Source organism: Podarcis erhardii (genome assembly GCF_964252035.2).
Source record: "Podarcis erhardii genome assembly, chromosome: 2".
Classification (NCBI taxonomy): domain Eukaryota; kingdom Metazoa; phylum Chordata; class Lepidosauria; order Squamata; family Lacertidae; genus Podarcis; species Podarcis erhardii.
This window is the reverse complement of record NC_138498.1, coordinates 75,372,102-75,397,175: the sequence shown is the minus strand read 5'-3', so window position 1 is coordinate 75,397,175 and position 25,074 is coordinate 75,372,102. Positions and strand designations below refer to the sequence as shown.

Here is a 25,074-nt window from a genome sequence, read left to right as displayed (position 1 = left end):
TAACGGAAGCAGGCCCTGGAAAGGAGAGGCTGTGGAGGTTCTGGAAAAGTTTTGCTGGAAAAGTAGATTTTGAAAAAAGCTGACTTTATGACCACCAAGAATGAGCTTTTTCAGATATTGGGTGTAGTGTGGTGGAACAAGGCACAGAGGCCGGTGGAGTGAGAGAAGGCACAAAAGTGCATGTCTAAAAGGGAAGGGGTGGAAAGAGAGTCAGCTGTGGCAGAGAGGAAGGTAGCTTTAAATTTAAGGACTAGGAGCTGAAACTAATATAGTTTCTCACAGGGAGAGGAGTGTGTGAGCAATAAAAAGTTGATTTTATCAAGAACTTGGAAAGTCATTTTTCTTTTAAAACAGCTCACACCGCACAAATAAGATTTAACACCTGTGACCCATCTATATGTGCATCTCCCCAAACTGACATTTCAATATATCGGTAGAAAATACCCATTTTGTGCCAGGTGTACTTGTACCCGCACTCCTACTTTGTTCAGCAACAGAAGCAAATCGTATAGGGAATAATAACCAGAGTGGTTGCCATTGATTAGCAAATCACTTCCAACTGTCCTCTAGCACAAGCAGCAGTCTTTAGTTAGTTATGTTAGTCAAGTGAATCTGTCTGGACCCTCTGAGGTCCTTCTCTGGGTGCCCCCACCCAAACAGGCTCAGAGGGTGACAACAAAGGCTGTGGCCTCCCTGCTGCCAGCAATGACAGGTTAAGACTTTCTGTGCCCGGATAAGACTCTTCTCTTCTTCCACACATTTGATGCAGCTACATCAATGCTTAATGTTAGCCTCATTCCACATTGTTGATGATCTTTTTCTCTGTATATTTTCTGTGAAGGCTGGTGTTGCTTTATGTTTAATACATTGACCTCTTGTTAAAAATTTGATGGCCTTTGTTTTTCACAATTTTTTAATGTGTTTAAACTTGATTGTAAGTTGACTAAAGACCTGAACGTTGGGGGGGGGGGGGGCAAACCAGAATAACTTGTTTGGAAGGGGTTCCAGGTTTTTTTCTTCTTCATTATTTTGGCTTTGTTCCCCCACCCCACTACTCCCGGGCCTTTACATCTCTACTAGAGATTGACTTGTGTTAGGCAACCAACCAATCTTAATTATTTGATTAACAGTTAAAGTGTGCCCCTATTTCTCTTCCAGTTCCTCCTTGCAGTACAGCCCAGAGTTGAACATGGCTTTGAAATCTGAAGGAAATAAGGGGACATTTGCTTTGAGCCAAAGACAGAAAATCTTTCTTTTTTCCACCTAGTCCAAAGGCCCATCTAGCAGTGGCGTAGCGTGGGGGGTGCAGGGGGGGCCGGCCGCACTGGGCGCAACATCTGGGGGGGCGCGCTCACCGCCTCCGGAGTCGCCGAAGAGCCTCGGGCGCAGGCTGTAGCAGAGCCCCATGTCTCGCGGAACTGACGAGCTGTGCGCGCGTCAGGGGTGAAGGCGTCCGGCAGGCAGCGGCTCTCAGCGCTCGCCGCGGTCCCCGCGCGTCAGGGCCGCGGAGGGCATGCCAGGCAGCCCCTCCTCACAGCCCCGCCACCGCTGCTGCTGCAGCAGCTGCTGGGCCATGTTGCATTTTCCTTGCCTCTCTGCCCTCCTCCTCCTCCGGGCAAGCGGCGTTGTTTGGGCGGCAGCGCCAGCGGCAACTCGCCTCAGATCACCTGACACGGACCCGCCGCCGCCGCCGTGGCTACCTTACCGTAAATACCCCAGCCCAGGCAGCAGCAAAAAGAAGCTGGCAGCGGCGGCAGGTTAGGGGCGCAAATTACTTGCCTTGCCCCGGGTTAGGGGGCGCAAATTACTTGCCTTGCCCCGGGTGCTGACAACCCACGCTACGCCGCTGCCATCTAGTCCAGCATCCTGTTCTCACAGTGGCCGCACTAAAGCCCCTGGGAAGCCTGTGTGCTGGGTTCAAGTGCAACAGCATTTTCCCCTCCTGCGATTCCCAGAAACTAGGATGCAGAGGCCTAATGTCTCTGACAGTGGAGGTAGACCTAGAACCGAGTAGGCAAACTAAGGCCCGGGGGCTGGATCCGGCCCAATCGCCTCCTCAGTCTGGCCCATGGATGTTCTGAGAATCAGCATGTTTTTACATGAGTAGAATGTGCCCTTTTATTTAAAATGCACCTCTGGGTTTTTTGTGGGTCCTGCCTGGTGTTTTTACCTGAGTAGAATGTGTTATTTTATTTAAAAAGGTCATTTGTAGGGCATAGGAATTTGTTCATTTTTTTTTTCAAAATATAGTCTGCCCCCCCCCCCAAGGTCTAAGGGACAGTGGACCGGCCCCCTGCTGAAAAAGTTTGCTGACCCTTGACCTAGAAACTTCTGATCTTTTCCCTCATACCGCATAGTACTCAGAAAAATTCTACGATAAGTAACATAAGTTGGAGGCTGGAATGGAGTTTATTCAGCAGCCAGGCCCCCTTGGCTGAGCCATAGGCACCCTGTCTCAAGTGCAATGAGGAGGAACCCATGTGACTGTATTCTGCTCCTGAAGGCATCGGTATTGTTGATATTAAAGGGAGGAGCTTAAGATGCCCGATGGAATCCTGCATTTAGGTGACACCAAGGTAGCCAGGTTTGGGAAAGTGTCAATTGGCTGCTAATTATCAGCCACCCAAACCGCTGTCAAGGCTGCAGAGGCTTCTCGTAAAAGGGGCTGCAGATTTTTCTTTGGGACCCTCAGTGTTACTCCGTTAACTACAGTTAAGAATGTTACTCTTGTGTTGGGAGCAGTTTTTCGACTCCTGGTCCAGCTGGGCTCTCCGGGCTTCCACTGGTATATTGTATTCCCCACCAGCACATGGATTCTTCTCTGCCACTGCACAGCACAAGGTGGCAAGACCAGGATAGGAAGTTCTGGGATGGCAACGTCGTAGCTCACAGTGCCATCCTTGCTGAGGAAGAAACACTTGTGGGTGCCAGAGATCAGGGCCCTGATTACCGTGCCGGGTGTCTCACGCCGGCTGCTCTCCTCAACAAGCCCGCCGATGACGAAGATCCCATTGTCCATGGTCACAGCTGTGGATTTGTAGCACTGAAAAGCCAGAGGCACCTGATTCCACACATCGGAAACTGTTTCATAAATCAGAATGCCCCTGTGAGCAAGGCCGCTTGCCCTTGTGTGAGAGAACCCTCCAATCAGGTAGAGCTTGTTTTTCAATGTGGCAGAGGCAAAATGACTCACTGCAAATGGCAAGTTGGCAATGGGAGACCAGGACTTCTGCACTAGGTCAAAGCTTTCTGCAGAATCAAGCACACTTCGGCCACTCCGACCCCCCAAAGCATACAGCTTCTGCTTACATGCTAGGAAGCCATGTTCTCGCCGAGGAGTGGACATGGATGGCAGCTGCATCCACTGGCCGGTAAGGGCATCAAACTCATGCAGATTGCCTAAGACAGAGCCATTAAGCCTTTGTCCCCCAGAGACATAGAGCTTGTGCCCCACAGACAAGAAGCCAGAGGAATCTAGATACATCAGGGGTGGTATCTCCTCCCAGCTTTCTGTCTGCAGGCTGAACCCCAGGAAGTGAGTTTTCAGACGTTCAACTACGCCTCCCTGCATGTTGCTTACAAAAAGGCCCAAGCTCACAATCCAGTCATCGTACATGCCGTGCCTGAGACCCCCGCTCTTCCGCAACCTCCCTTCTCCGTCCAGCTGCTCCCACTGCAGGTGAGCATGTCCATATTCTTCGATTATGTCCTTCTGGACTACTGTGATCTCTTCGGAAGTAAGAAGCGGGAGGCGGACTTGTTTCAGCAGCTTCTTGATCAGTGAGAGATGCTCGGCTGGTTGAGACCTCACCCAGCGCTGCACAGCGTGGTAGACGATCAGCTCAGAAGACACCAGGAGTTTGTCTGAGGAGACAATGCTGATCACCGTGCTGGGATCCAAGCCTGGAAAGGCCTCGTGTTGAGAAAGAGGTTCAAAGTTAATGGTGATGTGGCGTGTGGCCACACGAAGCAGCGCTTGGTGGTTGTGAGCATATGCCAAAGCATAAATCCCCAGGCAGCTGTCCATAGAAATGCTGTCAGCAAGGAATCTGGTGAGAGAAAGAAATTAAATATGGATCAGTGGGGAACTGCAGGGGAATTTCACTCTCCAGATGGTGAAAGAGACAGCTTTTCGCGCTTAGCAGCAAAGGGACTGGCATGCCCACTGGCATTCTGACCTGTTATCCCACCGCCAGAGACCAACACATGCCGGTTAAAATAAGTTTGCCAAGGTGTCTGAAAAATGTACATTTTTTATATTTTGCTGGCAACCCGCTCAAAAGCAAGATGCTTCAAGTGGAGCTAGAATTAATTGTTGCATCTTTTCTCCAGGCTCAGGAGGAAAGGGATCACTTTAAAGGATGGGGGAAATGCATTGGAAGGTAACAGGTCAGGACTTTGGAGGAGGAAAGCTGAAACAAGCCACAGTAAGGGAAATGTTGGACACCTGAATGAATGGAACAAAATGGGATAGCCAGAGGGAATGAGTTGTGGATATGGAGAAATGGTGCAGCCAACATATATGTGATTTGCAATAGTAATTGTGAGATACAAATAAGCCCTTCCATGTTAAATAGCACTTGTGTCAGTGTGAAGTTTGGAGTATAGGCAATAGGAAGGATCTGCATGCATCCCATCTTTCGTTTTGCCTGATCTCTCTTTCCTCCAAGAAAATTCCCTCAGTTACAAAGTGAAATTAATTTAAAGGCAGTAATTGGGGAACTCCAACTGTCCCATAGCAGTTTACTTGCTGCTGAGGGCCCAGTTGAACATTACAACAAGGCGCTCAGCTGTTAGTAAACTGCTGTGGGACAGCTGGAGTTCACCAATTATTGTCTTTAAATTAATTTCATTTTGGTTAATGGGTAATGTGGTGGAATTTTTGGAGATTGATATCCTCTGTGAACCCCCCAGAATTACGACAGCACTGTGTGAACCAGTAAATTTTCCATTCTTGTTTAGCTTGCCAGCCAATACGTCTGTGTTGTCTGGGGCCCAAGTGAACACAGTCCTTGATTTCTTTGACAAACTAGGCAAAGGTCAAGGTACAGATGTCTGTCATTTTAATGAATGAAAACTCAAACTCGAGACTTCCGGGTTGGCGCCATCGCCGAATGGCGGACTCCCTCCGAGCTCCGGAGGGAGCCGGCTCGGCAGGGGCTGGGTCCTACCGCACCAGCGATGCGGGGACCCTTAAAAACCACGGCCACGGAGGCCGTGGACATGGAGACTCGGCTGGCACCGCTAGCGCCCTCCCGACTCGTGAAGGAGCCTTTTTAAAGGCTACGGATCGGGTGCCGGGGAGAAGCGTGGTGCTTTGAGTCCTCTGCTATCCCTGCCGAGTGAAGCCGCATGCCATCCGGCGGAGAGCGCTGACTTCTTCCATTGAGAATTCGGACTTTCAACAACAACCCGTGAGTAATTTGGAAACCGGGTTTAAAAGGAAAAACAAGAATTTTTTTTCGGATTTGATACGAACGGGGGGGATCTAAAAAGGAAGTCAGTCCCCCTCCCTATTGTAAACCTTCCAAAACAAGGACTGGGAAACCAAGGTCCAAAAAGAATTGTATTGCTGATAAAAATTAAGAATTCCACGATGGGAAACTACAAGAACTGTGCTGGAGGAAGAATTGAGGGAGAAGGAAAACGTAACCCTCCCCCCCGGGAACCGGGGTGACCGAGGAGAGAGCCTGGCGAAAAGCGAAGGAGACTTTGACAGCTGTCAAAGTAGCTGTCAAAGTCGGAAATTCAAAGAGGACTTTAATACGAGGACTTTGCTGGTTAAATTTTGTTATAATTTGTTACAACCCGTTAAAACTTGGATACAAAATGGCGAAAACATGGATAACAATCGGACTTTTGGACTAGAGAAAACAAAGTTACTATAATCCCCCTAGAGGAGCTTCGGGACATTACAAAGAAGGTCGTAAGTGGAAAAATACCATCGGAATTTTACAGGACTGGTTATCTTCTGGGAAAGCTGCAAAACGGAAACAATATTGTGTCTACAGGGTGTTCAGCTAAAGGAGACAATAGAATTTTCTATTGAAGAAAGGAAGGAACTGAACGCAAGTTTTTGTTCCTGAACAACAATAACCCCTGCAGACTTACTAAATTTCTGAACTAGAACGTTTTAGTAGCGGAACAAGAGGAAACTGGACTATAATTTGGAAAGAACAATGGGGGGAGCGTTATTATAGATTTGATGCTAAATGGTTTAAAAATTATTCTAAAAATAATTATAAAAAGAAAAAGCCAGCAAGGAGTTGGGGGGAAAATGTGATTTATGGACTTTAAAAATTCCAGGCAGACAACATGGATTGGTGGTCAGGGGGAAACTAAACCGGGGACGGGAGAGGGGGGGGAGAAATAGAATCCAAAGGCTTGCCAACTATCTTTTGAAATGGGTTTCTTTTACTTACTACACTTTTTACTTCTTATTTTCTTATATTTCTATTGTGTGGGGTGTTTTTGATCATTAAAAAAAAGGGAAATTGTGGAATGGAAAGGGGGTGGGCCCTGGGGAAAGAACTTTTGTTTCGTTAGTAAGGGTATTGATGAGGATTGTACAAATTTAAACTTAAATTCGATTAATGGTTTAAACAAACTAAGTTTTAATTAGAATTGAGAGCTTGTGGAGCCAACAATATGATAGGGGAATATGGTAGGGGTGGGGGAAAGAGGGAGTCCCGGAAAGTGGGTGTATGAAAATAAGGCTTTGAATGTATTTTAATCTTTTCTTTCTGTATTTCTGAAAATCTTAATAAATATTATTATAAAAAAAAAAGAAAACTCAAACTCGCTTTTGACATTAGCTCAGACAACTTACATTTCCCCAGACACTGGGGCTGGGTTCCTCCCCAATGCCACTGCTTGCTGCTGCAAGCAGCAGCAGCAGCAACAACTGCACTGGGCACTATTTCCCACCCCAAGCAATGCTTTAGACCTAGTGTCATTCAAGGGCATTGTCTGTGTTTATATTCAGGTCATTGTGGGGCAGGGGAGAAATAATAGCTGCCTCCCCCCAAAGAAAGTTGGGAATATTCAGTGAAAAGCCTCAGATATATTATCAGAAAAATGTCTTCTGAGAAATTTCAGCTCAACTCTAGATTGTGCCTCCATACTGTATCTCTTAAGGATTTCACCCACTGATCCAAGGATCCCCAGTCCCAAATCCAAAACAGGATCTGTTTACCTGCCAATAATCTCCTGCAGTGGGCGGATGACAAGCCTATTGGCAGCTGTGAAGAGATCCTGAGCAGTCTCTGGTGTAAGCAACAACTCTCCAGTGTAGAGATAATCTAGAATTTTTTGAAGAACAGAAGAGGCCATGTCTTCGAACACAACTTGCCTTTCCCAGCATTCTCTAAAGGGCCTGGTGAACATGGCCCGGAAGTAAGGGCTGAATGCGGCCAACAATGCCCTACAAAGAGAGGCAGCAAAGCGACTACGTCAATTAAAAAAAAAGTCAGCCTTATGTTATGTATAAAAATGCTAAGCTTCTGGGGTTACATGATCCTTCAAAACAGGAATATATTTCTGCCACTCAGGATGAAACAATTCTAAGGACATGCATGTTCACTATCTCAGTCATCCCTTACTTGGGAATATTCCTCTTCCATGTACTGCTGCTGCGCTCAGTTGATTTGCTCTCTGTGCTTTCATTCCTGTAGCAGGTTTGCTAGTCCAGCTGTTAAAGACACAGAACCTTCATCCCCTTAAAAAAGAGTCAGCAGCCTGTAAGCAGGCCAGTATCAGCCCATGTGATGGCCACTGCCGGAACGGCTCAAGACATTTTGTCACCTGAGGCGAGCTACAAAATTGCCGGGCCCCCCAGGGAAGAAGGGGTGAAGTGAAGTTGTACATCAAGAACAGGGTGTGAATAAAGGCCACTGCAGAGGTGGCATGGGGAGGGCTGTCAGGGAGGCAGCAGATCTAGCCTCCAAGGAGCGTGCTGCAGCCGTGAATGATCCCTTTCTTGGAGGCCAGATCTGCTGCCCCTGTGGATCCTGCTGCCTGAGGCAGTTGTCTCACTTTGCCTTATGGGTGATCCGGCCCTGGGCACTGTAAGGCCTAGTCTGCACAAGCAGCAGAATGGACTGTATCACTTCAGACTGCAGGTGGCCAATTACATTTTGGAAAGTTTCCTTCATAAACTATATCCATAATTAGCATGGCAAGAATGGTTCTAGAATCCTGGTGTACAAAATTTAATTTGCAGGAGAGCAAGCCCCTCCCCCAATACACACCAAATCTTTCCCCCATTTAGATACTTTCAGAAATCCATTTTATTTTATTTTATTGGATCTGAAGGAAATAGCGCTCTCCCAGTTGTCTGCAACAAATGGTACTCAATGTCTCAGAAGGTGAAGGTTTGATTTAGTTATCACGGCCAATGACCATTGAAACCTCCATGAATTTGCCCGATCCTGTTTTAATTTAATATGGTGACCCTCACCAGACTGGATGACAAGGAAATCCATAAATCAGTTGTGTGTTGTGTTAAAAAAGTACTTTGCTTTGTCTGTCCTGAATCTCCTACCAAACACTTTAATTGGGAGACTGACACTCCCACAATTCTAGAGGAGGGGAACAGATTTTCTACCCACTTCCTCTACACCTTACATAATTCCATAAATCTTTATAAATCTAAATGATAAACCTTAATTTGTATAAACCTCTCCATGAATGGGATTTCTGCTAATCTTCCCTCATTCCCACCCCATTAAATGAGCCCCTGTCAGACGTGAATTGCAAATGTAAGCTTTTAGAGGCATATGACTAGCACAAGAACCTGAGCCATTGGCTTATTCGGAATGGCAGTGATCTGGCAGGATGCATTGTGACAAAGATTGTTACACTCTTGTGTCAGAGGCTGTGTTGCTCCCATAGAGCCGGAGCATCTCAGTGCTGATGTGCATACTCTGCACTTGCCTAGGCAATTTCACCTCCCTAGGCAAAGCATCCGCTTTGCTGGCTATGGATAACATGAGCTGCTTCATCAGGCCAATATTCACTAGCAGGCTGGAGACCAGCAAAATCCAGGAACTCACCTGTGACAGGAGAAAACCCTTCCTTCGGCCATCAGGGTGGCATCACAGAGCTGGTGGGCCTCATAGAGCTGTTTTAAGCCTGTAAGGAAGGGGAGGCAAAACCAAGTTGGTGTGCTAGATCCTGACCAGAAACAACAAGGGCAACAAGAGGTAGACCTATCCAACTGGTCGTGTAAGACAAGCACAGAGAATTTGGGGGTTGATGTTGAACCTCCTGTTTCCAGCAATGCTCCTGGTTTAAGAGCATATTAAGGCACTATTCTGAACATGTTTAGTTATGGAAATTTCTTAGTCCTGCTAGAAACTCATTGGGTTCTGTTTCAGCTTTGTTTTGCTATGATGAAGGGCCATCGATACGATACGGAGCTGAACATCTATATTCTGCAGTAAACTTACCCTGAATTGTGTAACATCCCAAGGAAGTAGAACTCAAGCTTAGGTCATCCATTCCACTGCTATCCTGTTCCTTTTTGGTATCCATAATCCATCGGCAGGTTCAAGAATCTCCAGAAAAAAGGACTCCTCCGAGACTCACCAACCAGTCATTTCTAGGGAAGAAGAGAGAGCCTCCAATTGGCAATGAGATGTTGGAAGCTAGACTACTCATGGGAGTCAGCCTCGTGGGAGTTAGAATACTGATGATGTGGAGCTCCAGGACACACCACCATCAGGCCAAATATATCCTCACAGATACTCTGCTGTCCTGAAACCCATTGTTATATAATACATTGTTTTTTAAAGTCCTCCAGGTTTCCAAACAAAAAAACTGTAGTCTCATGTTGCAGTTCTGAACTACATGGCCATGGCCATAATCACTTTGAGGCCAGACCTAATCCCAGTGCTTTTTTTCTAGAAAAATGTTTAGGGGTACTCTCATTTTCCTACTCATATTGAAATACTGCCCCTCAATGAGGCCAAACTTAGATTCACAAAATGTTTAGGGGTATATGTCCCTCCCCCTCAAAAAAAGCACTGCCTAATCCTATCCCTCTTTTTCAGATTGTGTAGTGTCTTCTCACAGGTACTCAGGAATAATGTTCCCTGGATCAGATACTTAGGAATAATGTTCCCTGGATCAGGTACTTAGGAATAATGTTCCCTGGATCAGGTACTTAGGAATAATGTTTTCCTTCTTTGCTACCTCTTGAATAGTCAACCTTCCCCTGGCCTTGAGGTTAAGAGAGGGGGGGAGTGTAACTCAGTAGCAGAGCACCTGCTTGGCATGCCAAATGTCAAGTGTCAATCCCCAGCGTCTCCATTTAAAAATTAAAATGGGAAGCAGGCAATTGGAAAGACTCCTTCCTGAAACCCTAGACAGCTGTAGCCAGTCTGAGCAGACAATACTGAGCTAGGTGGACAAATAGTATAAGACAGACTTTTATGTTCTATGAAAGGTGGTGTATCTGTTGCCCTGGAAAACTTCAATGACTTACATTAAGGGTAGGGAACCAGGGGCCCTTTAGGTGTTGCTGGATTACAGCTTCCCTCTCACTCTGGCTAGGACTGATGGGAGGTGGAGTTCAACAACATCCGGAGGGCTACTGGTTCCACACCACTGAGAGATTCCCGTATCCTGTATCTTCCTATCCCTTTTGTTCCCAAATGATGCTCACAAGGGTCTCCAGTCCATCTGGTTGCTACCAAGAACTGGTTTCAAGATGGTGCCTGTACCTGAAACAGGGATTAGTTGCTTGAGAACCACTTTGGGTTATTATAGGGCCTGGAACAAATCCTGGTGGAGAAGCAGTCCCAAAAAAACTGGAAAAAATGCAATCCCAGTGCTAGTCAACATGGGTCTCAGAACATAGTATGAGGTGGTTTCACATATAAAGAAGAGGGCTGATGTTCTGGTTTTGGTTGCTGGCCATTTGGTGAAACCAAGATATTTAGGCCATTGTGTCAGAAGTGTGAATTGCAGAGCACAAGAACAACTCTAAATCCCCAAGTATAGGCAGACCACCCATTATGACTACAAGCCTTGACACAGACAGGCAGCAGCCAATGAGCTGTTAATCTTTTACCATTCCCATTTCTTATTTGCATATGGGAGACCAACAAGGCATATTTTAAAAGCCATTGGCTGGGCTGGTAGGTGCAGAGGAAATAATTTCTTCTTTCATATGTAGCCCCTTTCAAAAGTTTTACCTTTACAAGTGGAGGTCAGATTTTTAAAAGTCAAGGAAATCATGCAGCTGCTGCGTTCTGAAAGAAGAAACATTTGATAGCTGTGGAGCTCAGAGATGATGTACTAATAGCCACATGATGGGTCAGTTGCCATCCAGTGGAGTACCTGAGGATGGGTTGCCAAGCTGTTAACAATGGACATTGGAAACAAAAAGAGCTAATGGGTGGGTTGCTTTTTAAAAGGAGTGGGGCAAATGGGTGGCTTCTATGCTGAGTCAAAATTCTTTGAGGATGACCCTGCATTAATGGACTCATCCTTTTAAATATGGAGTATCTACTTATCGTACCAGCAACCTTAGATTGCAGCCTCCAGCTACTTACACTTGCAGTGGGTAAGCACAGGCAGGTGTGTACATAAAGCTGTATCCCTACTGTAGGGGACAAGATGTTAGGATATTTCCGTTCCACCTTAAAAGGGAGCAGGATGTTTGTGTCACAGCCTGCGTATTTCCTGTTCACAGGATGTTTCTGTTTTGATAGAGCTGTTGTCTCTTTCTCTCTCTGCCTGAGCAGACCGAAGCAGGCAGTCATGTTTTTTCTTTGTTCTGACCAACGCTGAATAAACTTCTAAATGATACTCTCCTGAGTGCAACTTTCGCTGTGCATTATCTGCTGATAGAGCGTGCATCAGTTCTGGAATGTGGAAAGCTATTTTCTGGAGCTCGTGTCACTAATTGCTGATACTGCGTTTCTACGGGAGGTCGATGGACATCCGGAGACGGCTTGGGAGCCATGATGGACTTTGTCTCCCTGGCAGTATCCCAACACAAGATACCTTGGTACTTTAGGGCTCACCTGGAGGCCACTGTGACACACCATACGGAAACCGTTGGTTGGCATCTGTGTCTGTATTGGGAGACAATGGAGGAGTGCGCCTTTGGAAGGTTACAGTGCCTGTTGTGGCTATAGAGACCAATACAGGAGAGAGATGCTTTATTGCAGTTGGGCAGACGAAGGCATACCATGGTGCTGTTGCAGGTGTACCATGGTGTTTCTTCTCTTTGTGCTCCTCCCAGCAGTCATTCCTCCTCTGGTCACTGCTATGGTCTGTCCTTCAGGCACTGCAGTCTGCAAGGGATTCCCACATGGCGGGGTTTGATGTTGCCTGCCTTCACATCACATTTGCAGACATCTTCGTAATACAGAGCTGGTCTGCCAATGGGCCTGGTGAGTAGGAAATTGCCCAACTGTATGTCTGCAATGGCAGTTTTGTTCAGATTAGTGTTATCTGCTCTGCTTGTCTCCATTTAATGCTGTTTATTCATTTTTTTATTATTTATCAAATTTATATACCGCCCTATACCCGGAGGTCTCCTGTTACTGTTGATCATTTAATTAACTTCTATTAGATTTTTTTTAGGGACGCGGGTGGCGCTGTGGATTAAACCACAGAGCCTAGGACTTGCCGATCAGAAGGTGAGCAGTTCGAATCCCTGCGACGGGGTGAGCTCCTGTTGCTCGGTCCCTGTTCCTGCCAACCTAACAGTTCGAAAACGCATCAAAGTGCAAGTAGATAAATAGGTACTGCTCCAGCGGGAAGGTAAACGGCGTTTCCATGCGCTGCTCTGGTTCGCCAGAAGTGGCTTAGTCATGCTGGCCACATGACCCGGAAGCTGTACGCCAGCTCCCTCGGCCAATAAAGCGAGATGAGCGCCGCAACCCCAAGAGTCGTCCACGACTGGACCTAATGGTCAGGGGTCCCTTTACCTTTATTTAGATTTTTTAATATAAAGCACTGCCTCGTGCCACTGGCCCCTCTGGTAGGCAAGATGAAGTTCCCTCGTGTCACAGAAAAAATATCCTTACTGGCATTTAGGGGGTTAAATCTAACTAAAACATTGCACTCTCTTATGTGGTAGCCGCTCAAAATACTTCTATGTAGCTAAGTCACATGGGTTGTAATAATATTTATTTACCATATGGACAGTTCCGAAGCACATGGGGCAACTCTGCGCCATCAGCCCCTTGGAACAGGCAGTGTTGGTTTTAAGACAATCCACACAGAGTCAGGGTCATCCACGTAGTAAGAGGATTTCAGACATTACAGTCCCTGCCTGGAATGCTGTCATGTGACTTAGGAATGGGCACAGCGTCTTTGCATTATCTGCACAGGTGATGGCATATAATTATTGTATTATTGCCATCATGTTGTAACAAGGGGGAATTTCAGGTTTGAGCACATTAGCTTGGAGCGCATCCCATGTACATTATGTCAAATGCTGCAGCCCAAAACACTTAGTCTTCACCTGGAATAAGCCATGCGGTAGATTTAGAAATTCAGTTTTTAATTGCAGTCAGCTTTCCTGATCTTCCTGCTGGTGGTTGGCATCTCGTTAAAAAATGCCACCCAGCAGTGTGCAGGCTTGGTGTCAAAGACTGTGTGCACGTCCCCATCTGGCTCCATAATTACTACCTTCACATCAGCAGAGGAATGTTAATAGGTAATATGTAAACACAAAATCTTTTATGTTTACCTAGTAAACATCTGGATGGAGAGCTTTGGATAATCTCCGATTGGGCTAGAAAAACAAGGGTGGAACAGAATCGTGGAGAATGAAAGCAGGAGGACACCAGCAGAGCTCTGCATGGGGGAAGGACTGGAGCGGCAAGGAGAAGGAGGCTTCTGAACAACTTTAGGGGCCAGCAGAACTCGAATAAAATAGTCTATGGCTATATTAGCAGCACATCAGAGGAACTCAAGTGTCCTTCTGCATCTTGTTTGCTTCCCGGTTTGCAAACCTATCCTGCGGGGTGCAGGGGGGGAGAAACCTTAGTCTCAGGAGCCCCATGTGGCCCTTCAGACCTTTCCTATTGGCCCTCTAGACTCTCCCTAGGTTGGGTGGAGGATGGGCTGTGTGAGAGTATGTACGAGGTAGTCTACTGTAAAAGGCATATTTGCTCCACCCAGTTTTGTCTCTGGCTTTGCCCACCATTTTCATGTGGCTGCCCATCAAAGTTAGTCAACATGACTAGCTTAGGTTCATGAATTTCAATGGGTCTATTCTGAGTATGACATAGTGGAATACAACCCATTAGGTTGGACCGAGGCTTAGCCATGCTTAGAGTTACTAAAAGAAAGGGATCATTTAAGTCCCATTGATTTCAATAGGTCTACTCTAAGCATGACTATGTCTGGGTTTATTATCACACGAATAATCATCATTGTGGTAGGAAATAAATTTATAAGTTCCCCCCTTTCCTTTTAATGTTTCTTTTCCTTTTCTTTTAATGTGTACACATATTTTGCTTTTTTGTATTTAATATGGTTTTCATTTTAATGTTTCATTGCTTTTTATTTTTTGAGTTCTCTTTTGTAGGGGGGCGTTCCTCCTACGCTGCAGTTTGGAAATACAAAATGCAGTCGAACAAACAAACAAATATTTGATTTTCATCAGTAGTGGGAGCTCCCTTGTTCTACATTTCAACATGCCCATAAGAAACAATATCTCCAAGTTCAGGTAAGTAAATACTTTTCTTTTTTTAAAGAAATAAAAATACAGACTTGGTGAGAAAAAGCAGTATATAAACACATTGGGTTGGGTGCGTTTCAACTAAGTTGTTGCATGTGTGGAATGAGGTCCACTTGTGCACCATTCCCCCCTCTCCCCCTCATGCCCCCTAAAGCTGCTCTGAATTGTTGATGACATCCATCTGTCTTGAAAGACAATGGGCTGCTCTGAAGGGTTGAAGGAAACCGAAGAAGAAGAAGAAGAAAAAGAAGAAGAAGAGGAGGAGAAGTTTGGATTGATATCCCGCTTTGTCACTACCCTAAGGAGTCTCAAAGCGGCTAACATTCTCCTTTCCCTTCCTCCCCCCAACAAACACTCTGTGAAGTGAGTGAGGCCGAGAGACTTCAAGAAGTGTGACTAGCCCAAGGTCACCTAGCAGCTGCATGTGGAGGAGTGGAGACGCAAACCCGGTTCACCAGATTACGAGACTACCTCTCTTAACCACTACACCACACAGATTTATGGGGAGAGGAAAGGGAGGGAAAGTCTTGTTGCATGATTACACCTTGTTCCTCATGCTCGTACCTCCCTGCTTAGCACTGCAGTGAATTCTACCCAATAAATATTATAGTAATAAAATAAATAGCAATCCTAAAGTTTCCATGTGGGGAACTGCATTTGATCTAGTTTTTCTTTCTACACACCTAAAGGTGAAATAGCACTATAATATTTGCAGTGTTTGATAAATCCCTGCCAATCACAACTGTATTTAGTTTGCATTGGGAGAGGTCTGAATTACAGAAAATGTCAGAATTATAAATGTCTGTGCAAAATACCAAATGGCTCCAGTAATTCCAATTACGTGCCCAAGTCAGGTCAACCTTGGCATCATCTCTAGGAAGAGATGCTCAGTTTTGGCAAACTTTAAATACGAAACCTGACAGATCAAAATAAATAAATCAATAAATAATCCAGCCATCTCTTCTGCTAGATTCTGCATTTATTTCTTCAGAGCTGATAAATTTAAGGCAAAAAGAAAAAGAAAAAAGAAAAAGGGAAAGCTGAATGCTGAATAGCTTCATGAGACTAATTATGATAAACAGCCCCATCGCAGTTAATATCCGGCCATTAATTCCCAGATGGAGCTGTGGAAAATGTCAGGATTGGAAATGTCAGCTCTTTAAGAGGACCTGGCAGCCACTGAAGTGGGGACTGAAGCCTCAGCCTGATATTAGGAAGGGAAGGACAGAGGCACAATTCAGGACAGAGGCAATAAATGGGAGCTGTGCAACTAAGCAGCATCTTCCCACTGGGGTATATGTATCTATTCGCTTTAAAATGGCGCATACGCTCCATTTCTCCTAAGAACAGAATCCATAGTGGCTAGTCACATAATTTTAAAACATAATAAAATAACCAATAACATTTTTAATTAAATGTTATTTTTTAAAAAATTCCCACTACCACAATTTAAAAAGCAGCCCGGAAAACATTTAATGTAACACGAGGAGCCCCCAGTGGCACAATGGGTCAGTGCATCTGGCTGTTAACTGGAGGTTTGGTGGTTCGAACCCACCTAGGGACGGATGTGGTCAGGATTCCTACATTGCAGTGATCCTTTCCAACTCTACAACTCTATAATTCGATGATTTAAAACACTAATAAAGGCAGAGTGAGAACACTGCAACAAATGAAATTCCCTCCAAAGAGGAAAGTATGCAAGTGAACAGGACAGGCTTGCCTGATGCTCAAAAGTTAACAATGCAGGTGACATGTAGATCTCTTTTTGGGATGGAGTTCTGTTGCCAGAGTACGATAGAAATGACTCTCTCCCCTTTTGGCACTTGTCTGATGTCTGCAGGTAGAGTCACTGGAGGAGAGGCAGTGATGACCGTCTCAAACGTTGGGTGCTCTCATGTGGGACAAGGTTCTTCTTGACCGAGTATCAGGCCTTGGTCAACCTCCAAGACAAGCTGTAGATGGAGGCTCTGGTTATGGTATCCCCCTCTGAATGAAGGGGATCTGTATGGCTCTTCAGTGGGACATGTTACAAGGAACCAGGTTTGGAGCAACCATGATATAGAGCTAGCTCCTCAGGTCACCTGGGCTGGCTGAACTGATGAACCCCTGAGTGGCTGGGGAAACCCAGCCAGATGGGTGGGGTATAAGTAATAAAAGTGTTGTTGTTGTTGTTGTTGCTGCTGCTGCTGCTGCTGCTGCTACTACTACTACTACTTTACCATCTCTGGCCAATGTATGGGTGGTGCTCCAGCACAGAAAAGGTTGGACCAGTGGTGTGACTCCTTTAGGTTGTGTGCTAGCTTGGTGTTGTAGAGAGCAAGTCAGCTGGGCCCTGTTCCCTGAGTCCCCCTGTTTGACCCTGGTGGTACCTTACATTAGTGCTTGAAAGGTCCAATGGAGTAGGCAGTGCTGGCTGGCAGCTAATCCAGTGTACAGTGGTACCTCGGGTTATGAACAGTCCTGCATACGAACGCTTCAGGTTACGAACTCCACAAACCCAGAAGTAGATGTTCCGGGTTGCGAACTTTGCCCCAGGATACGAACGCAATCCACTTCCAGGGCCACAGGAGGCCTATGTAGGGAATGCGCGCCTTGGGTTAAGAGTGCTTCAAGTTAAGAACGGACTTCTGGAACAAATTAAGTTTGAACCTGAGGTACCACTGTAATGGGCCTGGATAGCAAAATGCTGTTTTCTGAAGGATTGAAATGCCTAGGCCTCGACTTCCGGGTTAGCGCGAACGGCTAATGGCGGATTCCCTCCGAGCTCCGGAGGGAATCGGCTCTACTGAGGACGGGTCTTGCCGTGCCGGCGACACGGGGACCCTCAGAAACCGCAGGCGCGGAAGCCTGCGGACTTGGTGACTCGGTGGGCACCTTAAGCGCCCTCCCCGACCCACGAAGAGCCTTTTTAAAGGCTGCGGAGAGGGTACGGAGAGTGGCGTGGTGCTGAGAGTAGACCGCTACCTCAGTGGAGTGAAGCCGCAAGCCATGGCCGGAGAGCGCTGACTTTCTTCCCAAAATTTGGACTGGATAACAAAGGACCCGTGAGTAGTGGAATTTGGACTTTAAAAATTTTATCCTGTGAATTCGGCACGATCGGGGGATGTGTTAAAGGGAAGTCCGCACCCCCTCTACTTATAGACGATTTAAAGCAAGGAACGGAGAATTAAGGCGGAATGAATACTGTTTTGATGATTTAAAAGTTTTTCACAAATTTGATAGAAGAAGATTTTGTGCTGGAGAGAAAGGGAATTTTGGAACTTTGTGTGTAATCCCCCCCAAAAAACCCGGGAGTGTCCTATTTGGGTGCCGGAGGAAGAAGTGAAAGGAGTTTGACAGCTGTCAAAGAAGCTGTCAAACGGGCGGACAAAGTAAAGAATTTTGTTATTTAACAACTCTTGGAATTAAAGCTGATACATTTGGACTGAGGCGATTGGAAACAAAGTATTGATAATAACAAAGTAACAGATTATTGGAAAAGGGCTACTAAATAACTGAAAGCCCCCTAGGGGGAATTAGTGACATTACAATGGCTGCAGAGGGAAAATTACTGGCGGAGATAGAAAAAATTTTCTTTCTCGTGGGAATCCTGCAGGAGCAGAGTATGGCTCTGAGTAAAGTTTTTATGACCTTGAATTCTGAAACAAACAACTCTGCTGAATGCACAAAGGAGACGCATGATAAAAACTCTGCAGCTGAGCAGGAAGAGATGCCTTTGGAATTGACAGAGAAGAAAGAAGGAGTTCAGACACTACAAGTGGAAAATATCAACCAGGAATCTGCATTGTTAGAGTATGAGCAAGAAGACCTTTGGATTACAAACCTGCGAAAGATGAGAAAGAAGAAGAGAGAAGTCCCTGGAGTACTTGGAATATTAAAACTAAAAAGAATAAAGCAACATGATTGGGACTTTCCTCTTGAGTATGGAAAACTAGATGGTCTTTCACAGCAAACACTCTTTAACATTCTGGATGAAAGAAAATATGATGTGACTCTGACTGAACTCCTTCGGGGTCTTAGGACCAACAAAGAGGACTACCAACATAGTTGGCAGAGAGGGACTGACAGAGAATCAGACGCCTCGGACGTGAGGAATCCGGGCTAAGAACTATTTTTTGTTTGTTTTTTGGGGGGGACATTTGTCTGGGAAGGGACAGAAACCGGGGCAGGGGGGGGGAGAGAATAGAACTATAAAATGTTATGTTTTGTTTTACTTGGTCAATGTGACCTATAATTAATATAATAAAGGGAAAATTTGTGGAGGGGAAGTTAGATCGACCTTAAAAAAAAAGAAATTAATGATTATAAGAGAATTGGATAAGTTGAATATAGATAAACAAAAAGAATTTAATTTTTAAAAACAATATGAATATCTTTAAGAGGTTAGGTAAGAACTTGCTGAATTAATTTTGGAACTGGGATGTAAGAGGAGGGGGTGGGGGGAAGTCAATGAAAGTGGGTAAAGAAAATTAGGGTATGTAATTGTATTTGTGTGTTTGTGTGTTCTTGTCTTTGTGTGTGTGTTTGTTGTTATAAAATGTAAAAACCCAATAAAAATTATTTTTTTTAAAAAAAGAAATGCCTAGGCCTCAATCAGTCAGTGTCGCTGACTCAGAAAAGCAATCAGGACTGGCCTAGTGTGAGCTTTTGTTCTGCAGATATTTGAAAGGTGGAAAGGGAACCTTTCCTCTCCATATCCTCCTGCTGATTGCATGGAAATCAGATGTCAGAAAGGTGAGTGAGGATTTGTGTTGAGGTACACTGATTATGTTATGCCTAAGGAAAGCATCAAAGTGGGACGACCAGTTTTTGATGGCGTTTGGGCAGAATACTTCTGATCTGCCTAGTGTTGCTCCCTCACAAAGAGAAGCAGATTCTGTTTACAGAAACAGCTCTTGCTCTCTGAAAGCACTGTGAGAGACAGAAAAGCAACAGGAGCAAGAAATGAGAGAAGCTGCACATGAGCAGTTTTCTCCTTTCTACATGATCCTTAAAGATACAAGATCCCCTTTGAAGGTGCAGGATCCATATACATCAAAGGGAGAATTTCTGCCAGTTGAAGCTTTTATAGCTACAGTAGAACTACCAAGAGGGCCCTCAAGAGGGTCTGTAGGGAAGGAAGTGAGCTTCTGGGTATTTTCGGCTTGAATCATTCAGGGCTTTAAACACTAATGTGAGCGTCTTGAATCAGTCCCAGAAACAAACTGGCAGCCAGCACAGCTCTGTTTAAAATGAGTTATATGGGATCTAAATGGAACCCCAGCCAGTAATCTGGCTGCTGCATTTTGGACTAATTGAAGTTTCTATGTCATCTTGAAGGGCAGCTCCACATAGCAATAATCCAGTCTGGAAGTTACCAGAGCATGGAGTACAGTGGCCAAGCCATTCCTATCCAAAAGGGGCCACAGCTGGCAGACCAGCTGGAAAAGGGCATTGCTAACCACCAAGGCCACCTGAGCCTCTAGTGACAGTGCTGAATCCAGCTGGGTGGTGAACAGGATGAAGATTTGAGTATCCCTCCTTCTGCCTGCCACTTCTCTGCTTCAAACTCTGCCCTCCCCACACCACTATTTGGATGTTTGGTGATGAGCTGGGTTCCTAAACCTGGATTTCCCCAAGATGTATTCAGACAATCAGAGGGATTAGGTATGATGAGGGAATAAATCAGCGCTCGGTAATTCACCGGCAAGGCAGGTAAAGAAACACACAAGATGTAGACAGAAAACACACAGAGAAGCATCAGATGCAGAGGCAACAGTCCTGGACCTTCAGGGCATTACATTTCCCTTTAGCTGAACAGTTCAAGCAAGAGAGCTAGAGTCAAAGAACAAGAAGTTAACAAGCGATAATCACCCTTCATTGCTTGCACCTTGCCCAGTTCCTTGTTAGCACCATTCCTGACCCGGAGGTTCCTACCACAACTCCATCTGATGCCTGAGCATCTTCTTGGGGTGAATTAGCAGGAGTTCTGATGTTTTGACTTAATAGCTTGGCAATTCAGGAAGCATGCATCTTTGTTTATTGGTGCGCAGTTGGTGGCAAGTATCACAATTGTACACAGGCACCTCAGATGGACACCTCATCAAACGAAATGCATGATTTGACAAGGGTGGGAGGTGACCTGCTTCTTCCCAGTCATAGAGTTGAGAGGGACTCATTTGATTCACCCCCCTCTCAGTGCAGGACTTGCAATACAGGATTCAGCCACAGCAGGGGTAGGAAACCAGTGGTCCTCCAGAAGTTGTTGGACTACAACTCCCACCATTTCTATCCACTGGCCATGCTGGCTGAGGCTGATGTGAGTTGGAGTCCAACAATGCTTTGAGGACCATGGGTTCCCCACTCCTGAACTACAGCATCTCTGGCGGCTGAGCAGCCAGCCTGTTTCAATGCCATCCAGCAAATAAGGGCCTACCATCTCTTCCTGCTGCAGTCAGTTCCTCTGTCAAACAGCTTTTGCCCTTAGGAAAAATTCCCTAACATGCTGATCACTCTTGCACCTGGAAATGGTCTGTGGCAGCCGTTGCAGTTCTCTGGCACCTTCTAATTGTGCCTTTATTTAGGCATGGCTTATGGGGAGTATGGAGGGTGAGAAAAGCTCTAACAGTATGTCCTCGGACATCTGTCAAATGAAAAGAGGCACACTTGTTCTATGGGAGTGTAGCTCCTCATAGTGGGGGAGAAAGCAAGTGAAGGGAACAAGCCAATTCCATGGTGGTTGCTGGTAAACTAAATCAAAGCCCTTGGGCAGGCGTTGCTTCAAATTGTGCATGGCTCTGTTGTTGTTGTTTAGTCGTGTCCGACTCTTTGTGACCCCATGAACCAGAGCACGCCAGGCACTCCTGTCTTTGTGCATGGCTCTACCGTATATTTGTTGATTTACTGATAGGACAGGCTTCTTTTGTGTTTTTCAGCATATCATTTTTTTAAAAAGAAGTTACTGAGCCCTAACCATTTTTGTAGTAAAGTTTTCAGCAACAGGATTTAGGGAGGATTCAGGAGAAAGAAAGAAAGAAAGAAAGAAAGAAAGAAAGAAAGAAAGAAAGACCACATGTCGCTAGTAAATAGGATCATTTTGGAGGACGAGCTCTAGTGTTAGGCATGCAAAGGAAGAATAGTCTCCTGCTGGTTCACCATTTCCTGTTGGTTGGGAAACAGGTAACAACCAAGGACAGTGCTGATTCACCACATGCAGTCTCTACGATGTGCCCTCAGCTGAATCCATGCTGGTCTCTTGCTTGATTTTTTTCTGTGCAACAGGAAAGAACCAGAGCAAGGATAACTCAGGGCCCGTTGCCTGCATGAAGAAAGGTGGATAGTTGGCAGAAAGTTCCTTCCCATGACTCATCATACTTTTTCAGAGAATTCATTCAAAACTTCCAGTTTTGCTCTAAAGTGACATGCCAGGAACTAGAGGACAGTTACCACTGCAGTGTCATCTTCTCTTCCACAGTGCAGGAGGAGGGAACGTCAGGCCGCTTAAAACACAACAAGGTCACCTTCCAACACATACTGCATTGCAAGTTCCATTTAGATGTTGCTGTACACACCAGAGGTAGGGCAGGGATCCAATGCACATGACCTGTTTGGTTTCTGCAATGCTCCCAAACTACTATTCATGAAGGTGTCACCTAAACATGTGCAATGACTGTCTCAAATGGACACACCTCAAGTTAACTGTGAAACGAATGTGACCTAAGCTTTCAATTCAGATTGAAGCTGGTTTGAGGGGGAAACACACCAAACAGCAGTATTTCTGAAGAAATCACGGGATAGCACTGCATTGTGGATAATGGTGGGTGTACAGGTAAAGGTAAAGGGACCCCTGACCATTAGGTTCAGTCGTGGATAACTCTGGGGTTGCGGCACTCATCTCGCTTTACTGGCCGAGGGAGCCTAACATTTGTCCGCAGACAGTTTTTCCGGGTCATGTGGCCAGCATGACTAAGCCACTTCTGTCAAAACCAGCGCAGCGCATGGAAACGCTGTTTACCTTCCATCTGGAGCAGTACCTATTTATCTACTTGCACTTCGTGCTTTCGAACTGCTAGGTTGGCAGGAGCAGGGACCGAGCGGGTGTACATGCATCCAAAAGCCAGTTTCAGGTTGATGTGGACCATGACTATGTAGCGAGAGTGTTGATAGCTCACAAGTCAAGCACCAGTACATAAATCCATAAAACCCGTGTTTAAAAATAAGCAGTAATTACCAGCAGGCTTATAATCTATGCTAGGGGCTAGGCCTAGGAGACCAGGGTTCAAATCCCCGCTTGGCCATAAAACTCATTGGGTGACCTTGGACTAGACACTTACCTCTCAACCTGATCTACCTCACAGGGTAGTTGTGGGGATTAAGTAAGGAGGACGGAGAACCACCTATGCCACCTTGAGCTGCTTGGAGAGAAAAGTTGTGATATAAATGCATAAAAATAAATAACTAAATAAATAAATGTGGACAACTCCCATCAGCCCTAGCCAGCATGGTTGAGGGTCAGATATGATGGGAGTTGTGTTCCAGAACACCTGGTGGGCACCACGTTGTCTATGTCTGATCTAAGGGATCTGGGAAATGGAAGGCAAAACGTTGATGCAAATCAAGTGGGGAAAAGAAGCATGGCCTTGTTGCTTCCCTCTCCCATGTCACAGCCAACTATACAGGTTACCTAGCCCTGATGTCATGATTTCAGCTAGAGAAAGATGATTTTTAATTAGAAGGAACACAGCGTAACGTCTATAAATAGCTTCCTCTTGCTACCCACAAAACACCAGACTATTTTTATAATGCCACATTTTGAAATATGATTAAGTGATTTGTCAGATATATTTTAAGGCTGTTGCCATAACATGTGATATTTACTCCAGATCGACACAACATCATGTGGCTAAGGAGGTGGGTGTAGCGACAGAAATGGAAGGCCCGCTACTCAACAGCCCAGGCGATCACACACACCTCTGCAGAGAGAATCATTGATGGGACCTAAAATGTCAGCCTTCCCATTTGGTACAGCTTCACTCCTACTACATCAATATAAATGGAGACACAAGACCATGACAATGTTACCCAGAATGTCAGAATGTACATTTTAAAGCACGTGGAATTAGATGGTATTTGATCTTCTTTCTGTAGCTTTTGAGAATCTTTGAAAGCTCTTCTGTATTTTCAGTGATATTTTGGATGGGGGTTGATAAAACACCTATATGGGGTGGGGGTGGGGGGTTTCCTATTCATGCGATATCGAACTCCCCTGTTCTGTCAGCGCAAGGATCTCCAGTTGTGCAGCTGTGTGTGCCCATGTTCCTCTTCAAATCTGTTCCAGATAGTTGAAGGAACCCTAAGAGCAGATTTAGGTAAGATGCATGTGAGGAGGAGAGGGGGGACATTCTGTTGTGCAAATGGAAATCCTTGCGTTGACAGAATGAGGGAGCTAGCCCCATTTGGTCACAAAATCTGGGCTAAATGCTACACAGAAATACTGAGGTATTACATCACTTCCAAATGCATGTAATCTGAAATTTCTAAATTGTGCAGGTTGCATACAAAATTTCATTTTCTAAGCTTTTACTTTTTTTGTATCCTTGTATTTAATCTTTGTATTTATGGTAAAATCAAATTCGATTCCTTTAACGTTGCTGTATAAATATGGCAAATGCATTTTTGGCACTATAGCTATTTTTGTTGTTGTTTATAGTCATTTAGTCGTGTCCGACTCTTCGTGACCCCATGGACCAGAGCACGCCAGGCACTCCTGTCTTATAGCTATTATAGCTATTAGGCTGGCTTTATAACAAGGGGAGGGAAATACAGTATATTATTTATTTTATCTTTTTTTACTGTGACTTTTGTATTGTTTTAGAGCTCTGACCAGGGCCAGATTTAGGTTTGATGAGGCTCTAAGCTACTGAAGGTAATGGGGCCCTTTATATGTCCAGTTGTCCTTTGTCAACAACAAATTGTCGCCGTTTTTTGTGTTGAATATATGCTATATGGTAATTTATGAACCTAATAGGTATCTAAAGCCATTTGCACATAGAAAAATATGTACTTTATCAAAGTAATCATTGAACTTACCTTATATTTTGGAAATGTACATCCAGTTTTCTTCCTTTAATTTTTTTGGGGAACCCCAAGAGAATGGGGCCCTAAGCTATAGATTGTTTAGCTTATACGTAAATCCGGCACTGGCTCTGACAGTGGAGGAGGTATGGGCTCCAAGGGTGGAAGGACAGTCTTCTCTGCTTACAAACCTGCCTTCCTACCTAATATCCTATGGCTCCTTGGACTCAAGGATTGGGCCTAGAAAGGCCTTGCCTATTGGTTGCTCCTTGCTTGCTCTCAGACAACAACAACATTTGGAGAAGGGCCTCTTA

At 45.2% G+C, this 25,074-nt stretch overlaps 1 protein-coding gene and 2 long non-coding RNA genes across 8 annotated transcripts; 2 read left to right on the top strand and 1 right to left on the bottom strand.

The window, feature by feature from the left end:
- Positions 1-2,386: 2,386 nt before the first annotated feature.
- On the bottom strand, positions 2,387-12,280 carry LOC309335342 (kelch repeat and BTB domain-containing protein 12-like). Of its 5 annotated transcripts, none has more exons than XM_081850299.1 (5): positions 12,200-12,280; positions 9,450-9,601; positions 9,054-9,132; positions 7,196-7,423; positions 2,387-4,049 (listed from the first exon to the last, which is right to left on the bottom strand). In XM_081850299.1, the coding sequence occupies exons 2-5, from the start codon at positions 9,532-9,534 to the stop codon at positions 2,609-2,611; spliced, it is 1,833 nt and encodes a 610-aa protein (XP_081706425.1). In that variant the 5' UTR covers positions 9,535-9,601; positions 12,200-12,280; the 3' UTR covers positions 2,387-2,608. The 5 variants fall into 5 exon arrangements, with proteins under 5 accessions (XP_081706425.1, XP_081706424.1, XP_081706423.1 ...); XM_081850298.1 differs by lacking the exon at positions 12,200-12,280 and adding an exon at positions 11,199-11,327; XM_081850297.1 differs by lacking the exon at positions 12,200-12,280 and adding an exon at positions 10,667-11,053.
- LOC309335343 lies at positions 7,444-9,746 on the top strand. The gene is made up of 2 exons (XR_014153456.1): positions 7,444-9,106; positions 9,548-9,746. It is a non-coding gene; the product is annotated as an uncharacterized lncRNA (long non-coding RNA).
- On the top strand, positions 11,262-24,789 carry LOC309335344. 2 transcript variants are annotated; one of them, XR_014153457.1, is made up of 5 exons: positions 11,262-11,401; positions 13,716-14,695; positions 16,548-16,747; positions 23,569-24,381; positions 24,480-24,789. It is a non-coding gene; the product is annotated as an uncharacterized lncRNA (long non-coding RNA). The 2 variants fall into 2 exon arrangements; XR_014153458.1 differs by lacking the exons at positions 23,569-24,381; positions 24,480-24,789 and having other exon boundaries at positions 16,548-16,855.
- Positions 24,790-25,074: the final 285 nt, after the last annotated feature.